This window comes from Quercus suber, unplaced genomic scaffold, assembly GCF_002906115.3.
Source record: "Quercus suber isolate HL8 unplaced genomic scaffold, Cork oak 2.0 scaffold_206, whole genome shotgun sequence".
In the NCBI taxonomy this organism is placed as follows: Eukaryota; Viridiplantae; Streptophyta; class Magnoliopsida; order Fagales; family Fagaceae; genus Quercus; species Quercus suber.
In genome coordinates, this window is record NW_027069664.1 from 620,059 (window position 1) to 641,370 (window position 21,312).

The 21,312-nt window shown below is 33.8% G+C and overlaps 2 protein-coding genes across 2 annotated transcripts; both read right to left on the reverse strand.

Annotated features, from left to right (window-relative positions):
• Positions 1–818: 818 nt before the first annotated feature.
• Positions 819–7,350, reverse strand: LOC112022392 (phosphatidylinositol 3,4,5-trisphosphate 3-phosphatase and protein-tyrosine-phosphatase PTEN1). The gene is made up of 8 exons (XM_024054980.2): positions 7,176–7,350; positions 5,745–6,063; positions 5,422–5,598; positions 4,675–4,788; positions 3,228–3,416; positions 2,468–2,704; positions 2,082–2,183; positions 819–1,522 (listed from the first exon to the last, which is right to left on the reverse strand). Exons 2-8 carry the CDS (start codon positions 6,021–6,023, stop codon positions 1,370–1,372), a joined length of 1,251 nt encoding a protein of 416 aa, XP_023910748.2. The 5' UTR covers positions 6,024–6,063; positions 7,176–7,350; the 3' UTR covers positions 819–1,369.
• A 2,989-nt stretch (positions 7,351–10,339) lies between these two features.
• LOC112022399 (cyclic nucleotide-gated ion channel 2) lies at positions 10,340–15,916 on the reverse strand. Its single transcript, XM_024054988.2, has 8 exons — positions 15,614–15,916; positions 14,763–15,399; positions 12,832–13,047; positions 12,401–12,717; positions 11,716–11,827; positions 11,369–11,605; positions 11,104–11,190; positions 10,340–11,013 (listed from the first exon to the last, which is right to left on the reverse strand). Exons 1-8 carry the CDS (start codon positions 15,649–15,651, stop codon positions 10,525–10,527), a joined length of 2,133 nt encoding a protein of 710 aa, XP_023910756.2. The 5' UTR covers positions 15,652–15,916; the 3' UTR covers positions 10,340–10,524.
• Between the last annotated feature and the right edge of the window lie 5,396 nt (positions 15,917–21,312).

The window sequence follows — 21,312 nt, forward strand, 5'->3', positions numbered from 1 at the left end:
TAGTAGCTATCACCATGTAGTTGGTTGAAGGAGATAGCTCCAAACTAGTTTAGGGCTAAACTTTATCTCTTTATAATTTGAATTCAACTCTCTTTAAAGGAGAAATTTTGCCTACAAAATAGTTTGTAGCCAGTGGCTACAAACTCTCACTAAAAATTAACATAACTGCATATTTTGAAAATCTAACTTTTAGATTGCATGTTTTTTATATGGGCAAGACTTAAGTATATTACTTAGGTGCTATTTTTTAAGTTTATTCTTAAAATTATGCCATGTGGATTTTTTCTCATGGGATGGAAGTGTATCTTTTAATTAAGTAATTACATGGCTGAATCTTAAAATGAGAACATAAAGACCAGTACCTAAGATACTGTATCTAAGTTTTTTCATTTTTATATTTTTAACATATATGTCAAATCTCGTTCAAATTATATTTTATTTACTATTCAATCTATGAACTTTTTTATTTTATTTTATATATATATATATATATATATAATTTTTTTTAGAAGAGTTTTTCATGTATAATTTAAGACTACAAAAATTTGAAATTTTATTATTTAATTGATGACATAATTATCGATTTTTAATCTTCTTAAAATTTTGCAAGTATAGAAGATATAATAAAAAATGCAATATAACTATGGATTTATTAAAATTCACATTCAATAAAAAGATATAGAAAGAGTTTGTAGTCATTGCCTACAAACTAGTTTGTAAGAAAATTTTGTTATTATTATTCTTTAATTGCTGTTGAACTTGAACCCAAGCAAGCAAAATAGCCTTTTTCTTTTTTAGGCTTGTAAAAAAAAATATGAAAAAAAAAAAAAAGTCATTACAAACACCAAAAAAATTACAAATTGACCGTCGGTCAAAAATAGAGAGGAAATGGTAATGGTTCACTTAAGATTCTGAAATGAAATTGCCCTCCACAATCTAAAAAAAAAAATCCACAACAAAATTCACATTTGATAAAACCTACCAAAAAGTTAAGAAATAAATCTCATTTCTGCAACATATTCTAAAAAACTAAAAGACAGCCAAGACCCTCGTAGCTCTATTGGTACCTAATGTTTTCAACGAAGATATCTAAGGTTTAAATCCTTCAACCCCAACTATTGAATTGTTAAAAAAAATGTCGTTTTATTTCTAGTGCCTTCCGCCAATTAAAAATTTGACGACAAGACAGCCAGATGCATCAGGGTGTATACTGCCAGTAACACCACAGGGATTTACAAAATGGCCCACTTTGTGAGAAAATTTTGCAAGGAGGAGAAGTGTTTTAAATAATTTTTTTTTTTTTTTTAAGAAATTGTAAAAATGAACCAATGTGATCTCTTTTAAACAAATCTCTGTAAAGATTTCAAAACTACTTGCAGTCATCACTTGCAACATCTTCATCAGATGAAGAACGTAATGAGTGCTGTGCATTAGCTGGACCAAATAGCAACTCCAAGCAGAAATCAGGCCCACATATTGATCTTCCTTTTTTCCCAACTTTATCCAATTCCCCCATAGTGAGCTGCAATTAATGTTTTAGAAAGTGTAAGATTAGTATGTCAAAATCAACTCCAAGCAGAAATCAGAAAAAGTGTCAGCTTACACTTCAGCATTGAAAGGAGGTGATTATAATTTATAACAACTTATTGATGCAAAAAGCACCAATGTTACTTATTAAGCTTTACTTAGAGATACCAGATTTTATTTTTAATTAATTTTATGATTGAATTTATGGGTTGGAATCGTGGCTTCAAATAATCCCTGAAGCCTATTAAAAAGATGCTGCAGTGCAAATTGAATAAGAAATTTATATTAGAGAATCTTTCTCTTGCTTGGAGTTGGTGGTGAGGTAATTAAGGTGGTGGTATTTTAAGGTTTTCAGGCAATTGTTTTCTAATATTAGAAACTGTTCTCTCTTTTATCTCTATTTTTCTACACCTGTCCTGTTCTGCATCACTTTCCTGAGTAACTACAGTTCTAATAAGGGTTGTTTATTAGCAACTAAGAATTCTCTTCTTATTATTATTATAGATAGAACTTAGAAGGCAGATAAAGCCCTCTGTAAATAACCATAACAGTACCTGTAACAAGCTGTTCCTAATAAATGCTGTATTGAAGCAACAATAGAAAAGTCGACCTCCAAACATTTTTTCGTAGAATATGACACGCACATCACCGGTAACCTGTCCAATCAAATATACTCAAATTAAGACTTTGGCATGAAACAATTAAGTGGCAAGGATACAAGCTTCCTTCACACATAAGCTGTCACAAATTTCATAGGTTCTCAAATTATAAACACTTTGAAGAAGAAGTGGCAATGATATCCAAATTTCCCATGAACCAAAACATTCCAGAAGTAAAGATAATTAAAAAAAAAAAAAAAAAGCATATAACTGTCTCTCAAGATTACTTTATCAATCATACTCAATCCAATACATGTATGCATAAGTCATCAATTACTTACACGTAAAGGTTGATCGAAATAATGGTCAAGGCATGTTTTCTGGTAGATTATGGCATTTTCAGTGTCCATTTGGACTACACGATTTGGTTCTTTTAACTCCAATTCCTTTTCTTCTTCATCACCTCCAATGAAGGATAGATAATACCGTGGACTGCAACCTCTTTGATAACCCTTCTTAACTTGTCTGCAGCTACTCCGTAAAACTTCCACAGATGGACGGTACAGCTGATTAGGTATCTGTAAAAAAGGGGCGATGATAAAGTTCTTGTGAGCAGATAAAGGAAGTAGCTAACCAAATAATATTCAAATCTTACAGATTGGTTCAGAAATTAGAGGATCAAAATAAAGAATTCTTGCCGGGAAACAAACAAGCAAAATGAGAACAAAAAAGAAAATAGCAACTGCATGCATGCTTCAAGACCTGTTAAGCAACTTACTTCTCATCAAAAAACAAGATAAAAACATAAACCCAAGTTCTGACATAATGGAATAACAAAGTCACAAGCTGTTGAAAACGAGTCATGTGAATTTCCCTTTGATGAATTTTAGAAAACTTGAAAACAACGATAAAGATCAGAGTTAAACTTTAACCAAGAGCTGAAATAATTGCAGAGTACATTCAACTTAATTGGAACAAAAGAAAATCTTAATGAAGTTTCAGTGTATCATGATTTCCTTATAAAGAATTACAAAGATTTGCATATGAGAAAACCAAGTCCAAGTCAGATCATAAAGCCCTTTTTTCTCTAAGAACTCTTACCTCTTGCATTTCTGAGACCACAAAGAAGACTGTGTCAACATTAACCATGTCATAAAGTCGAATCCGAAACAATTCTCTGCTACATGGTTCAGGCAAATTCACATCTGGCAGTCCATTAGTATTTCCCCCAGGAGGTGAAAGTATACTCTCCCAGTATCCCACATAACGGCGTTGGCTTGGTATCGAGACCTGTGCAACATATGCAAAATAATGCATTCATTTATCGACTTATGGTCAGAAAATATTCACACCATCCATTAAAGAACAACAACAACAACCAAGTTTTGGTTCCAAAATTTTGGGTCAGCTATAGATCCTTAAGAGACCATTCAGAGTCACATGTATTCTATTTCCACCGTTCACTATCCATTAAAGAACATTTTCAGAAAACATATAGGACATTACACAAAAGTTCACCAAAAAAAAAACTGAAATTGACATTTTTCAGCAGATTTCTTTTATACATTATAAGTGGTCTTGGATGTCTCTGTTAGAAACTCCAGGAAATGTCACCTGAAGGGCATTGGCGCATTTTTTAGCATAAAATATCTGTATATGGTATTCTGTTTGCAATTTGGAAATCTCCTAATAATCTCACATCCAAAATATATGAAAAGTTTCTGTTTTTCTCATTCAAACTTTTGATCTGACCTGCTTTCCTTTCATTTCTTTTTTTTTTCTAAACTGCAGTTAGTTTAAATACTATAGGTTTGATCGCTAAATTCTTGAATAGTTTTAAACAATACTTGTCATATAGATTAATGCATTTGTACTCGGATATAATTTTTAAACAACACTTGTCATATAGCTTTGATCACTAAATTCTTAAATTTTAATGGATCACTTATAATTCTATGAGTCATAAATGCCCCCGCCCAGGGTGCCTCAACGGTAAGGGAGAGTATCTAGACCAACTATAAACCCAGAAGTCTTTGGTTCGACTCATAGCCGAGGCATTTCGTGATTTACCCAATGCCTGCTCAGTGGGGGTGTGTAGGCATCCGGGGTTTGCCCCTCAGGGGTGGTCCCCCTGGCCCATAGCTTGAGGGGATTCCTTGTCATAAAAAAATAATAATAATAATAATAATTCTATGAGTCATAAGTGTCCCAAATTTCAAACAAATTTGAATCACTTTTGCATCTGAAGTGGTCTAAGATTGACAATATTATATGATGACAATTTCCTTCTTCTAACATCCATAATTTTTGTGTCACTCAAATTCTTATCACAATATTGTCCTGCCTAATTAAAAAAATTCCAAATAATTTCCACTGGCAAACAATTCAGAATTCTAAATTTGTCAGTAACCATGTCAGCATAGGTTTCACTGAATGAAAGGATCTGGTTTCAAAATTATCAAGCGGCTGACATTGCATTTCACTACCACACAACAAAATGATAACTTTGGCATTTTAACTTGTTTGTGTTATACCTAATATGACTTACTCCTTGATTATTGGTGGTCCGTCTATCTGCATATAACTGAAGAGCTGCATCTCCAGTCATGCCAGTGTACACTAGATAGGCACATACCATTAAGCCTGTTCGACCTTTGCCTGCCTGCAAAATTGTAGTGAGAACCACTAACACTAAGGCCAAAAAAAAATTTAATGTTTCACTAAAATTATGAAATTCAGGTTTCTAAACAGATATATACAAAGTTTGCGCATTGTATATTCAATAATTATTTTGAAACAATGGACTGTGTTCAGTGGTCATCAGCAAGCCATGCCACAATGCAATTGTATGGAGATCCATTATACTGTTGCACCAATGAAGGAAACACATGGGAATTATATAACCTGATCTTTCAGTAAACATACTAAAGCCTCTTGTGTATCTTGATATAGTATTTTGTACTTACTAAATGAGCCAAACAAATCTAAGCTTAAGAAATTATTACAAACCAAAGAATGGCAAGAGATATTTATGCTACATGCCAAGCTGCTAAGATTAATAAACAGTAGAATGCTACAAGGATCTTAAGTTGATTATTGAGGTCATGCAAACCAGACTATGTTTTTTGGTCAGCTAAGTGGCTATTGGAGTTGTAAGTATTGAAGCTACAATGACTAGATTTTTTAAATTTTACCATAGAAAATGGTAGATTTATCAAAAACGGATATAGGGAAAATGAAAACTACAGGAAATTGAAAAGATATCAAATTGAAATGGCAAGTTTGCAACTATGACCATGCAGTGTACAGCCACAATATTTTTTGGATCACTTGATAGCCATGAATGTACACTTTCACAGAAAATCTTGATCAGTTGAAGAGGGGGAACATGGTTGTCATCAAAAGGATATGACTCCACTCGGCCATCAAAATTTGATGGATCATAAGTTTCTTCTATACAAAGATTGTAAATCTGCAAGATTCCATCAAGGAAACATTATATTTACAGAGAGAGGGGAAGAAAAGAGAAAAACTCTTATCAGTAGTATAATGCCAACATTTGCCAAGCAAGCAAAAGTGAGGTAATATAATAGATGAGTCAGGGTTGAATACGTGCACCTTATAATGACCCTGATGTGTCGTGTCCAGCACAGACTTGACCTGCCAAAGAGGATTACGAAACATTGCTCGCATACGTTCTGCAGGGAATGACATTGCAAGCACACGATCTGTGATATATGACATATCAAGATCATAACCAGCAACAAGCATGCGCCTTCGTTGCTTAGATACCATGTTACGGATGTAACAATTTGTGCTGATATAATTAATCAGATGATGCTGCACGGTAAGGTCTTCATCCTGCCCTGGCCCTTGCTTTGAAACTTTTAATCCCATTTGACTAATTTGGCAAAGCAACTTATAGATGATAATATACCTGTTGAAGAAAATTTAAATATAAGGTATCTGTCTATTCCGAACTATTGAGTCCAAAAGCATAGATTTTGGCTTTCCACAGTTATCAATATTTTTCTGAAAGTGACGAAAGTTCGCTTATCCAATTGACTAAAGTTAAAAAGGTCAAACTCAATGCACAAAGCTCCCATTTTTGCAGAGTTAAGAGAAATGATTTGTAGGTAGCCTTATACCAAGATGACTAGAGTTGTAGGAAAAAAAATTGCTAAACTTATTGAATGTATGAGAAGCTCTATATCAGTCAAAGACAAACATTTTGATAAATCTGACCAACAATTTCTAGAGGATGGTTGGTCATCTTTAACTCTGTAATTGAGTAGGCTGAGGTACTATGCATCATTTCTTTCTTTCAATAAATTCTTTATTAGCTACTTATCAAAATATATAAATAAATAAAATAAATTCTTTATTAGCTGCAGTATACAATTGCAGTCAATAAACATTCAGAAGCATAGGGCATTTGACTATTTGAGGAGATATACCTATGATTTATCAATTGTGGCTGATCATCCATCAAAAAATAAAGTTCAACAGTGGCTAATCAAATCGCTTCGTATAAATTTTTTTTTTTTTTTTTGATTCATTGAGGCTAAGGGTTGGGATTGGAACATCTTCATATTATATCACAGGCCATTTAATGTCACTCACTATCCATTTGATCACTCTAGGAAATATGCAATACCTTGAAGAAACAGAACCACTGGAAGTCCCACCATGAAATGCCAAATTGCTTTACATTTCAAAACAATTCCACATATTTTAATATCTCAAAGTAATTAGTGTCATTGTTATGAACGCACAGTAATAACGTAATAAGTATAACAAAACTTCTTTCAATTGTTAGTATTTCATCCACAAACCTCCCGCCTCTGTAACTCTTATTTTAAACAATACGAACTTCAATAAAAGAAAAATAAAAATCATAACTTTTTCATGTTTCAAAGCTTTCTCAACAATGGAACAATTGAAGGTCGTGAGTTCAAGATCCACTGGGTGCGTGCAACAATCATTAAACAAGGGAAAATGGGTTTTTTCTTTTTTAATTATTTAGAAAAAAAAAAAATAATAATGTACCTGAGGTGAACATGAAGCTTGTAATTGAGTCACTTTGAAATACCCCCAATGAAAAAAGAAAAAGGGAGGCAAATCCTAGGGTAAATGTATAGGAAATGATAAAACCCTAGAAAGTGCTATGTGAGAGATGAGGTAAGGGAGGGCGGGAGGTGAATATGAGCTCCTCCATATTTTGGGTGTCCAAAGAAAAAGATTGGAATTCATTTTGTGCTAATTTTGTACCTTTTTCCCTCAGCCCCAAATTTGGAGCAAATCCGGCCGAAAACTTTGCCCCTTTTTTTTTAATTAAATAAATAAATAAATAAAAGCAATGGATGAAATAACATATTTTGGATTACTATTTCGTTTTGTTTTTGTTTTTTGTTTTTGAAAAAAAAAAAAAAAAAAAAGCAGACCTTGACCGTTGGAATGAATGGCGGGGAGTTTTGGTTGTGCAGGGTAACTGAAAATGTTTAGGTCATGTTTGGCTGTTGGGACATGAAGTTCCTCTCTTAAGTTATTTTATTTTATTTTGGGTAAAAAAGGGTCTTTCTTTCTTTTTAATTTTTATTGAGGAGAAAGTATGGAGGGAAATTATTAATAGAAAATCATAAATATGTTTCTTTAATAGTATTTTCAACTAACTTAGAAATTAGATTCTTTAATTTTATCAATTAAAATCCTAAACTTATGAAACCATTTCAATTTGAAGCCCTACCTATCTTAGTTATTCATTTATATCATTTTGGGCAATAATAAAGTAGAGACAATTTGTACTTCATCTATAGTTCTATATAACCAACTTCAATTTTTTGGCAATCACTTTCTCACTCTACGCTAAATTTTATCTCTTAACTATTGATGAATCAAGGAAATTCACCAATGAGTCGCACGATTCTCCTTTCGCTTGTATGTTAACCTGCACAAAACAAAGGAGAAAACCTATCGAAGGACACCGGTGTGGTGCCAGCCAAACACCCTCCGAAGGTTAAGTCAGAAAGTATTCTCACAACTCTAGAGTGCTAGAGAAGGTAAAATCATGCGTACCTTGGTTTGTGAGGGTATTGGGGCTTTTATAGTAGCACAAGGTTGACATCCCTTTCTTGGCGCGGAAGTCTTTTCCCTATAGGACTCTCTTTGTAGAATCCTCAACGTGATGGACAGATCTCCTCCTTATATGGAAGACCTTTACCAAATATGCAAGATTTCCGGAGTCCTACTAGCGCAAGGACTCTATTTGGGCCCTTAGGAGAGTGGGCCAAAATATCCCCCATGAGGGGTCTAACAGACCCCTGGACAACCAGCCCACCTTCCTTCACTCCGTCCATAGCCGGCCCGTTCACATCAGATCCGTCCATTAAAGGCCCGTACAAATGATGGACTTGTTTACTCGGACGTTTGCGGACCATATTCGGCCCGTCCAATCACATAAAACATTCCAAAGATTTTGTCCCTTTCAACTATCTTTATTCAATTTATACCAAATCAATTTATGAACAAATCCTAAGTGAAGTAGAGCCTAAGCCTTTTTATGCCCCATAGCCTAAATTTAAAATAATGAAAATGGTCAAATATTTCAAATTAAAATGATTTCATAAATTTGAGACTAAATTGATAATATATCTATATATATATATAGATATTGTAGGAATGAAGGGCCTAGATAAGGATATTGGGCTGTGAGTCGCGCCTGAGGACGTTAAATAGCCCGAGGACGGATAAGTACTAGTGAAGGCAAATAGATTATTGGGCCAAGGAAGAGGTCTGATTATGATGAGCAGGAGACATTGTCCGAGGAGCAATCCCTCCTTGACCAACAGAGTGGAGGTCTAAAGTCCGACCACCCATCAAGTACTGGACAGTAGGCAACCGTGCTGGAGAGGATAAGTTTTAGAAAGAGATGAGTCAATAGAGAATTGAGAAATATCTGGGAAGAAAGCTGCTACCACCACATTGAATGCTTTGCATCTATCCCCCTGACTGCATTAATATGGAAGTAATATCTGAATAGTGACTTTTAATTTTACAGCTACCCATAAAGACTTCAGGAAAGTGCTAATGGGATAAGTATCAAGATTATCAATCTAATTTGCATGTGAAGGTCTAAGATAAAAGATGGAAAGGGAATATAAAAGGGAAGCACTCCATTATAGAAGGGGATGATTAGAAAAACTAGAAGAAAAATCACTATGTAACCTAGAATTGGAATTTTTGTATTAGTGTAAGAGAAATATATAAGAACAGATCTTCCTCGAACTTGACCGAGGAGCACTTTTCTTTTTCAAATTGTTTGTTTTGTTTATCCTAACATTAACTAGCTTATTGTGATCAACATCCTAACTTATTGAACGTTCAATAATAGATCCATTCTCTAACAAATTTATTGTTTTAGGCTCGTTGGGCCATTATCGAAACCATTTGGGTTTTGGATCAAATCGTGTCCTTACACACACACACATATATATAATTTGAATTGAGGTATAAATTTTAGTCATTTTTATATAATTTTTCTTAGTATTTTTTAATATAAAAATATGATAAAATTTGAACTTATTGATGCATTATATGATAATTGTTTTTTACTATCAAGCTAAGACATTAATAGGTTCCAAAAAGAAAAAAGAAAAAAAATAGGTTTGTCTTTTTGAGTAGACAAGATTCAATCTCATGTTCTTTGTTCAATAGCAAAAAAAAACTCTATCAATTAAGTTAATTAGTATCCATATCTTTAATATTACTTACATAGGTGACTTATATTATCAACAAAACTTGATTTTCTTGTATTTGCTACTAAATATTTCCATATAACTAATACAAGTATGCTTAATCTTGAAAGTTTTGTAGATTCAAAATTTTGGAACTGAATAGTATGGGAAAGGATCTCCACCCATTTAAATCTTTCAGTTCCCTTCAATTTTAATTCAAATGTAATATATATGATATTAATTTAAATAATCCAGTGGTCTTAAAACACTCAAGTAAAGCACACAAAATCAAATAAACACCATGTGTCGAACATCTTACAAAAAAATGGAAGAAATTAGAGGATTTTAATCCATATGTTAGTTTGGAAAGCCTGCTACTAAGCATTGCACTGTAGCTCTCATATGTAGCTCTACACTCCATATAAAATGTGTAAAGGAAAGAATCATCCAAATTTTAGTTGATATTAGTAGTGAGATGACTTTAAAACTAACAAAAAATAAATTTTTATTATTTTTTGAGGAAAGAAGCAATTTTCTATCTCTCATATTTTACATCCATTGCGATTTCCATGGCTTCATTGGTGACTCTAGGGGTTGACACGAACAAGATTTTATTGACTAATGGGGTAGAAAAGAAGGATGAAGAAAAGATTGCAGACATGATTTTATTCTAGATGGTCATGTGGCCTTATCGACATGAACATTGCAGCATACTGCAGAAGCTTTCTCTCACTGCTTCCATTTTCAGTGGCACAAGGCATCATTGGACCCCTGGTCCTCATCCTGTACCTGCGCCAACCTAATTGTATAATCACAGCAGCCCATGTTCGCCAATTAGATGAGTAATATCTTGCAGTTCGCTTGAGTCTCTCATTGCCAAATTTGTAGCGGAAATGATCAGTGATGTATCTAAGATGGGCAGAATCAAGGCCAAATGCTTCTGTTGATTCAATGCAACTAAATGTTGCTGAGGAAGCTGGAAGGCGATCCATAAATGGGCGGCGAAGGCACCAAGAGAGAAGTTCATCGCCTAAAAATCCTCCAGGTTCAAGTATACTTGTGGCTACCATGCCTTTGCTTAGGCTTTGACTACGTTTTACACGTCCACGAACAATGAACATTATCCTCAATACAGGATCTCCTTCTCTGATTATCTGTATCATGGAAATATTTAGAAAGTTAAAGCATATTTATAGTAGTTTGTGATGTGGTAATGTTAAGATTATAGCAGTATATTTGTGCACCTTCTCGTCTTTAGAGAAGACAAGAGGCTTAACCCGATCACAGATGTTGTCAAGAATAAGATCATCCAAGTTGTGGAAGAGAGGCACCTATCAAAATTGAAATCACATTAGCTTAAATCAGTCATAATTTCAGAGTCCTGTAATTTATTGGAGAAGGAATAGGATGATTGATTTCTTGGTCATAGAACTCCTTATGACAAGGACTTCTATATTAGATGTTGTTCCTAATTGAATGTGTTCCAAAACACAAGTTCAATAATGTTACCTTCTTTACAAGGTCTAGGCAGAGATAGCGCTTAATGTCCCTTCGAAGACCTTCAGGAAGGTCTTTGATCATTTCCATCTCATCTTCTCCCCCCATAATTGCCCATCTTTGGCGTTCAAAATGGCGAACTCTTTGTCTTAGTCGAGAAGGCAACTGTCTCCGCCTCATCCACCATTCCATGTCTCGACATCTCAGCTGCATTTTTCTCTTCTTTGCCATGACTGCATGCAAGAATACCTTCATAGCAGCAACAGGTCCTCATTGTTAGACCATGCTTTACCTCCAAATTTGCATGTTCAACAAATGATTAATTTAAGCATTGATAAAAATTAATAAAATGCGCACACCTGGATATTCCCTATCAACAACGTGAAGAGCATCAGGCCACTAAGCACAATGAATATGCTGAAAATCACTTCTAGCCAGTGACTTGTAGGCTCAAGATCATTGCCGAAAGTGCTGTAAATTGTAACAAGAATGCTTGAAAGAGGATCTTAAGATTGTCAAGGCATAATAAGTAAATGTAAATCCTATCTTAAAATTTTTTACAGGGCCATACGGCATGGAATTTAAACATCCTCTATGGCATAATTTTCTTGAATTCCAATTTTCATCAAGTTTTAGCACCCTTCTAGGTGGATGATGGAGTTCTTGGAACTCAACATTTTAGAGTAGAATTTACATCATTGTCTAAAGGCTTGAATTATTAAAGCTTGTCTAAACAGAGATTTTATAGGCTCAAATTCTGATTTCTAGCCACAGCAGAGGAGACCATCAAAAAAGGCTTAAAACAACCTATCCTGAAATTTCATTGTACTTTCAAAATCAAATTTAACTAAAACTAATGTCAAAGATGCGAAGCCTGAAAAATCTGGCACCAGGAATGCCAATCAAAAGATAAAATCACACCAAGGCAAGTAGTATCTTTTTCAGAGAAGTGCCGTTAATTTCCAGGAGATACATTCACCTAAAAGTTGAATATGTCTTCAATTAATTATTTTGAAGACAAAATTATGAATCTTTATAATTTACCTGAGAGTCATTAAGCCCCAGAATATGGGATAAAGGATCTTAACAGAAACTGAGTTACTAGAAATGACTGGAAGAGCCCACTGGTAGATCCCATAATGGAATGGCCCATTAACATCTAAGCACAATGGCTTTCTGACCGTGGTTGTTGAGTTACCACCACATGGATTTCCAGCTGTGCCTGTAGGTACCAGAAACTGGTAACAAACCTCCTCGGAGCAAGACAATGAGAGATTGCACTTATCACTTCTCTCACACTGTTGCTGGAGGCACGATGCTACACGTTGTATTGCAAGGACATACCAGCATCCTCCAGCAACCTGTTGACAGGATACTCATTATCAATAAGATCAAGATAGTCCCCAAATTGGTCTAAAGTGGAAGCTTAAGTTCTATACAAATACAACGGTAGATTAAAAAGTAGGCTTAATTACATGAGAGGCAATGAAGTAGGCGATAAGATTGAGGCCAAAACCCCACCAAATGGTGCCAAAGATGTAACCTGTGACTTTTTGCATTCTTCTCATCAAATAAATGCTGTGATAGACCTTGGGGAGGTATTGGAACAAGAATATTAATAGAAGTGTTGTCATTATCACTTTAATCTGCTCTTCTCTTATCAACCTCGGTACTACTAACCAAAATACTGCCTGCAAAAGAAACAAGAGAAATAGTATGATCAAAGAAACTATCATAGAAAGGAATTAAAAAGAAAAAAAAAATAGATGGGATGATTTGAGCAAACTAAGTAGCTAGTGTCCCCACAATTTTGCCACTATAACATGTGGATCTCACATTTCGTGAGAAGGTGGTTTCGTAGAACCACTCCTTTGAAATACCTTCTCCATAGCGTAAGCATCATTATTGCCTTATTGAAGTGACCCGTGAAGATGGAGAATTACATACAGTAGGGAGAAAAGCCAAGTACTCAGAAGAACTATGGACACTAATTAACTTTTGTAAAAAAAAAAAAAAAAAGATGTTTTAGAGAAACCCACTGAACCATATTTTGACTAACTTATTCCCTTGACATGGTCTAAGGAATCAAGTATTTCATTCTAATCAACCTTTATCTTTATTTACCAGGCCTGAATGCCAGGGCACACCTGAGGATTAGGAGTCTTGTATTCAGAATTTCAGATTATGTGTGGCTTAACCCACCAATAACACCAAAAACACAATTATAAGACAGATTATTTGTTCAAACACCCCCCCTCCCCCCCCCAAAAAAAAAAAACAGAATCTTTGACTCTTTGCACCTTTAGATGATACAATATATATAAGTAAAAATATGCACAATAATAATACACAGAAAGTGTATCCAAAAGAAGTTACCAAATCCAACCACAAAATCAGAAAAAGAAAAAGAAAAATTATTTGTAACAATGCATGGAAAGTCCTCACAAATTAAATTGATCATGATTTGACATTTAAGGCTTAAGCTTCTTCTATTCAACAATAAAGCTATCTATTATTTTCACCGTGATGGTTTTACTAATAAACTAATCAAAACCGTCATGAAAGCAAACAAAACAGTTTCCATCAAGTTAGCCATTAGTTAAGATGAAAGATGCTTTTTTTTTTTTTTTTGCTCTAGCTCTATATCAATTATTTCACCAAAAACAAAATGGGAATATTCAAACTAACAAACATATGGACAGCTTCACTCACAAGCACCCATCTCTGTTAGGTCACAACCAGACCATTTCTCTTTTTTGCATTATCGCTCTTGAATATTGTCCTTCATGGGGCCAGATCTCTATAGATAAAACCTAAAAGGCACAGAGCACAACCATATATTGGTTTGCTTTTTTTTTTTTTTTTCACCACGTTGTACTCGTGTCATTTTGTATTCCAATAATTATTGATGCCAAAACTCAACGACTACATCATAGCAAACAAGAAACAATTACCACTAGGATATAAATTTTTTTCACCTTTTTTTTGTTTTTAACAATAATTACTACAGTAATATAATGAGCACGCTTACCGAATAGTGGTAGATTATAAACTGTTGTCCAAAATGAATCCATAATTTTTTTTTTCACCATTTACGGTTTAAAAAAAAAAATTTATGTTATTATAGTAATAATTTTTTTAACTGCTAGAAGTAGAGAGAGAGGTAGTAATAATTAAAGAACCAAAAAGTTACTGCACAGGACTGAACAGAACAATGGAAGTACACGTGCAGTATGTTTATCCCTGTGGCGGTTACTGCATACTGAAAAAGTGAGTGAACGGTACACACACACACACACACACCGAACCAACGCAGAAACTGGGGGTGGGTGGCAGTTACGTACGTAAAATAAATAAATTAACAGAGGGTGAAAAGAAGAAATTCATTTGATGAATAGGTGTGTACCTGAGGGACAGGTAGGATGACGAAGGCGTCGAACCAAAAGCCCTTGAGAGAGCGAACGTAGTGAGAGGCTATGGCACGTGCGTCCCATACCAGTTTCCCGCATCCCACAACCAGCGACTCCCTCGACACATACGCCACCCTAAACTGCAGCCACAGGTGGCAGAGGTGCACGGCGTCCACGCACGTCCGGAGCACCGTCACTATGGCCGCCAACCCGCCGTCCATGTAGAGGCACGGGGCCCCACCTCTTCCTATCGACAGCGCGTAGAAGAACAACGGGTCCACCGCCAACGCCATCCCACGTGCCAGCAAGAACGCTCTGTTCCAGCGTTGCACGAGCTTGCTTCTTGGGTCCAACACTTGCCCGAATGGTCCCGACGGTGGCCCTCTTCGGCTCGGGTTTCTGCTCCTGTTCTTTATGGGCGCTAGGTACGAACCCGCTCCGGCCTCCCACTCGGGCTGGTGGGCACGGTCGCAGCTCGTCGAGTGGAACACCGGTACGCCCACTTGGGTGCATGCGTAGCATTCCACGGAGTTCGAAATGGGGATGTCCTCGTTAACATTACCGTTGTTGCCGCTGCTGCTGTTGTCACTGTCGCTGGTTGTGAAATTCTGGCGACCACGTAATCCAAGACATCTGGAAGTACATTAAAACAAACAAACAAACAAATAACGAGAATATATTATCAGAACCATTGAAGAAAACATATATGTGACCAGACTGAATTCAAAACTTGCTGTATCATATATATATATATATATATATAGTTCAATTTTTGAATACATGCATTTTTTTTTCTTTTTTTGGTATGATGAAATTAAAGAGAGGGTGGAGTTAATTAATTAGGTACCTTGAGAGGGAAAAGTGGAAGTTGGGATAGGAAGGCATGGTGGAAAGAGTGGAACCATGGGCGAAGAGAAAATGTTTGTGTGTTTTTTGTTGTTTGTGCGTGTATGGGAACAAAGTGAGAGAGTGGTGGGGTGGGTATTAACTATTAAGAGAAGAGAAAAAAGTGAGGTGTGGGGGACTAGATAGGTTTTGTTTTGGAGAGGATTTAAATAAAGAGCGAGTACTAGCTACTGTTGCGTTGTGTGTCAGTTAGCACATGAAGAAGGTAGGTAGGAGAGTGGAGAGGGTTGTCCTGGAGTTTTTATGAGCGTGAAGAAGAGATAATCAAAGTTAGTAGCAACTAGCTATCTTCTCACGGAACGTGGTGGTGATGGTACTGGTGGGGTTCAATATTGTCCGGTGAGGCAGCTGGGTCCACTACCGTTCAAGTGATTACTGACCATTCGAGACAAACGCAAGTAGAGCAGAGTAGGACCACTCCCGTTCGGTAATATCACACTTCACATGCTCATCCTATTTTTTGATTTCTAGTTTGCATTTTCTCTAACCTCTCGACTGTGCCATAGATAAATTATACTACATGCATGCTTATGATTTTTTGTATGTTAAGTCCTAATCATTTATCACATCCTCTATAGATTTTTCTAAACTTTTGTTTTCTCTTTTTTAACGAAAAATATCAATGGAATCTAGTTTAATTCAAAACCCCACTAGAATCCCTTTTGATTTTATGGTAAAATTATGCAGGTTGTTTCCGGGCTATTTCTCACTCTAGTTTTGAAATTGTTTTTACAATGATATCTAATTCAAAAAAGTTTACCTCAACAAATCTGTTAATGAAAAATTCTCTCAATTCATTAGGTGATAATTCATAAAATTATCTACAGATGATTATAGTCATATAACCTATTTAATGAGTTATTTGATGATTTTATAAATTTTCATGTAATCAGTTAAGGGTGAACTTTGTTTTTTTTTTTTTTTAATTTTGTTTTTAAAAGATGTTTGATTGGAATTGCCTCAATAAAGAGGACTTTACTAAGGCAAGATCGTATAATATAATACATGAAACTCGAATTCATGATACTAAGATGGATGCTAAGCTACTCTAACTACATTAATATTGGCTAAGTGCATAAATTAAATCAAAGATATTGGAAGCAATTCCAATACCAACTATGCTACTTTGATAGATGCTACAAGGAAATAAATTCAATGTTAAAAATTTAAACTAATTTGCAAAACATAATAAACTATGAAAGGAAACTTATTTGAATAAACATAATCAGAAAATCACAATTGATGCTATTTTTACTTTATGATGGAAATTATATGGATAAACAAGCATACTATGGGTGTTGGATGTCTTTATCATGTAAGCTTTATATATTTATAATTGAGGCTCAATCATTATTAATAATTGTTTTATAACATGTCATGTTTGTCTTGATCCTCTACTTTTAGTTTATCTTAGTTTTCCAATTAGACTTTAGCTCCTTATTTAAATTTTTACTTCATTGTAACTGTTGTGCTACTGCTATACAGCTTTGACACGTGCTAAACATGCAGAAGCTTTCTTTTTCAAACACCAAACACAAAAAGGGGTTATTTTTTTTAGTAAAAAAAAAAAAACCCTTTTTGTGTTAGTTGTCATGTCAATCCTTTTAAACAATAATTATACAAAAATAGCGGTAACTTTTTTTTTTTTTTTTTTTGCTGAATAAAATAGCAGTAACATTAGGAGCGCGCGTTTTAAGTTGCTTGGCAAATTTGATGGAAGAGTATTAAAGCATAGTTTTCACTATCTTGTCTGGGGGGAAAAAAACACTCTTAATTTACTATAAAATAATGTATTTGAGAATCTTAAACTCTTGTGACTTAAGATTTCAGTATTTATTATAATAATGTACTTATGTATGTGATGGTTTAGAATGTAGTCAAGTTTCTAAAAAAAGAAGAAAAGAAAGTAGTCACGTTTCACTCAATCAAAGGTATCACTTGTCCATATCAAAATGAGTAACCATATATATAATAATACATATAAATGAGATATAACGTGATTTTTAAATACAAGTATGGGTGATACTGTTCTCTAATAATTTTTTTTTTTGATAACTCCAATAATGCTAACTGTTTTATTTTTTTATGGATGAAAGTATGAAACCCATCTTCCTAGCTGATGTTAGGCATCTGATATAAATTGTGAACATTTTAAAATACATTGCTGTACTTTTTCAAGTTAATTATGTTAATCATTATCTCGTCTAGTTTGCTAGTCCTAATTCAAACCCCATGTCTATCATTTAATTAGGTGATGGATTGATTTATTAGAAAAGACTAGGTGATGAATAAAGCTAGTTTGGAGAGAAACCTATATTGAGTGTGAATTTTGAAAATCTAATCGTTAAATTGTATGTTCTTATTATATTCTTCATGCATGTAAAATTTCAAAAAGATCAAAAATCAATTGCTGTTTCATCAAACAAAAGTTAAAATTTCAAATTTTTATGATCTAAAATTGTGTATAAAAAATAAGTTTATTGATAGAATAGTAAATAATATTCAATTTGAACGAAATTTGATATGCATGTTAAGAACATAAAGAATATGAAATTCAACGGTTAGATTTTCAAAATTCACAAAAAAAAAGAGATATTTGAAAAGTTTGAAAAGTTTCTCTCCAAACTAGTTTGGAGATAAACTTTGTTCGTGATGAACAAAGCATGCATGAGTATCTTAACCCCTCAAAGAAAGCTACATAATTATCAATTTTCGAAACTATTAATGAATTTATTCCCTAAAATTATTTGGAACTAATAGTTTATATTGTACCAAGATATCCACTCCAATTGGCAATAACTTTTGTTGTTATTATTGCCTTTTTTTAGTTTTTTAGTTTTTTTTTTTACTCTCTCTCTCAACCGAGCACAAGTCAATCTTTTTAATGCTTTTTCTTAAAGTGAATATATTTTTTAATAAAAAAACCTATGCAAATTGAATAATTTATAGGTAACTATTGCAACATATAATTACTACGACACATTAATAATTTACTATAAAGTAAAGAAAATTTGTTGCCCCAGCTATCAACATAAGGATGGGAAAATTAAATTTTTTTCACCTTAATCTTTCATCATGATTACACTTTAACCCATGAACTACTAAAATACACCATTAACCCCGCAATTTTAAAAATATGTTACACTTATCTGTAAATTGGTTTTTCAAAACTAAATTATATCAAATTAAACTCCAAGACATACGATAAGGGATACTAAAACAGAGTTATAACTTTGAAAGTCAAATAATGCATTTTGATATTTCAGAGAGTTACATGGTAATTGGGGTTAATTGTTAGAATGAAAATTTGTAATTTTTGGCCTATTAATATAAGGATTTCTCAATGCTCATAGTATGGTACTATCCACTAGCTCTAACCTAACTACCTGATATGATGTCTGATGCCAAAAGGAAAAAGTGTTTGAATCTATTAAGTTTTCAACAGAATGCGATGACCTAAACTATAAGTAAGCTCAAAAAACATTTTTTATTTTTGTTAAATTTTACTAATGACGTTCGATTTACGTATGTGTGTCCTCTGCAACTAGGAAATTTTAAGCCTCCAAAACCATTATGCAGAAAAAAAAAATCATTTTTCATTCAAAAAGCCAAATTCTTAGAAAGCAACAGAGAGAAAATTGGTGTGACTAATTAAAGATATCATTCGAGTAGTTTCTTACTAGTGTGTAGTGTGATTATGAAATATGAGACCTATTTGAAAAATCTTGTGAGCCAAAGTCAAGGGAAAAACATATATAGAACAGTACTCTTTCACGCTCATGACCTTAGTCGGTAGGCATCACCATAATTCACTTTTTTTTTTTTCTTTTATCCATTTTTGCATACTGAGTAAACCTTACTCTTCCCCTAGTAGTTAGTAACTTAAAGGAGATTAACACAAGGTGACGAGATGGAATATCATTTCACCTCTCTTCATAATTATATTGCTTTAAAGCAGATTAACACCAATACGCTTTTGTAGTTTGTCTTGCATCAAAATACTTTATCCTGTGGTTATCATTATTTTCCAGTACAAATTAATTATGAACTGTCAATCATACTTTGAAAAAATAAAAATCCACAGAAGATCCAAGAAAAAAGAATGGCAGCAGTCAATTTTGATTTGTTGAGCAAATAGTGTTTTACACCTGGCCTCCTTTTATGGGCCGGAATGAAAGTCAATACTTGTTTAATTCAACCTTATCATGATATGCATGGTAAGGGACGATGATGTCCAAGGGCCACGAACCAGAGTTTTTGAATTCTCAAGTTTTTACAATTAGCAACAACTGTACCACCAATTGCAATTAGTCATGAGATTAAGGGTGTGTTTGTTTTGGTTTCAAACCATTTTTTGAAATAATTTTTCGTAAATATGTGTATTTAGTAGTTACCGAAAATTGGGTCAAACTGAAAACCATTTTTGTGTTGACTGTAAAATAAGGGTTCACTCCTATAAAAGCATTTCCCGTTTTATTTTCACTTCAAACTATTTACACTCCTTACACAACACTCCAAGCTCCTCACAGATCACGCACTTCTCACATAGTCTGACGGTACTCTCCATCCTCTCTCACACGCACTCCTCTCTGATCGCACATCCAAGCACCGGCGAGTCGCACCCCAGCACCGGCGAGATCGCGCCATGAACCCACGAACCGATCGACCTACCTTGTCTACCGGCGAGTCGCACCCACGAACCGATCTCTCTCTGTCCCTCTTTCACGATTGGTCTTGTGATTTTGATTTTTTTGTTTTGATTGTTGTTTCTTGTGTTGTTTATATATTTTGATTCTCTATAATAATATTTGTTTGGATCCTAAGAAAATGTTAGAAACATGATAAAAATGGGTTTTCTAAAGCATTTTCAGCCACACAACCAAACACTAGAAAATATTTTCTAAAGCATTTTTTGGAATGCAACCAAACACTTGAAAATATTTTTCTTTTCCGAAAATATTTTACACTTAGAAAAAATATTTTACATTCAACCAAACACAGCCTAATAAACGTGGAAGTATAATTTTTATAATTTCAACAAATTCACACTTCAAAAATATGAAAAATTAGCTTATAAAAAAAATAATATGAAAAATTAGAATGTTATTACCTTTACGTCTACGCCTTTTATACTAGTTTAGAATCTCTTACATATGCATGTGTACAATTAAAAAAAAAAATGCACACACACAAATCATATATAAGTTTCTACCTAATAAATAACGATTGTTCATAGTATTATGTAAAAACTTGATATATTTGAATTATTTTTAGCTAGACAAACAAATGATATTGGAAAGAATAATTTTTCAAACTCTCTCTTTTGCTAACTTTAGAGTATATAATTAGATATATGATTGAGTTGCTTATGGTTCATTTATATTGGACTCTTCATATTTTGCACTAAATTAACTTTAGAGAATATTAATCTTATTCAACGTCATTTGCAGATTATTAATTTGTACATACCTTTAACGTATATCTCATATATATGATGGTTGATATAACGTGTAATTGTTAGATCTATGATACAGATAAAAATCCTATAAAAAAAAATGATAAGAGATAAAAAGTACACACACAAAACAAACAAGGTACATATAAAAGATATGCCTACATATATAGATGAGCTGATTTTTC

What these genes read in the sequence shown, in the direction of transcription:
- LOC112022399 (XM_024054988.2), bottom strand. Translation starts at nt 15,651, where the DNA reads ATGCCTTCCTATCCCAACTTCCACTTTTCCCTCTCAAG. An exon ending in TTCCACTTTTCCCTCTCAAG is followed by an intron (nt 15,400 to 15,613) that starts GTACCTAATTAA and finishes ATGTACTTCCAG; the next exon opens with ATGTCTTGGATTACGTGGTC. An exon ending in TCATCCTACCTGTCCCTCAG is followed by an intron (nt 13,048 to 14,762) that starts GTACACACCTAT and finishes TTTCTTTTGCAG; the next exon opens with GCAGTATTTTGGTTAGTAGT.
- LOC112022392 (XM_024054980.2), bottom strand. Translation starts at nt 6,023, where the DNA reads ATGGGATTAAAAGTTTCAAAGCAAGGGCCAGGGCAGGATGAAGACCTT. An exon ending in TTGTGGCTGTACACTGCATG is followed by an intron (nt 4,789 to 5,421) that starts GTCATAGTTGCA and finishes ACAATTTTGCAG; the next exon opens with GCAGGCAAAGGTCGAACAGG. An exon ending in ATTTCGATCAACCTTTACGT is followed by an intron (nt 2,184 to 2,467) that starts GTAAGTAATTGA and finishes TTGATTGGACAG; the next exon opens with GTTACCGGTGATGTGCGTGT.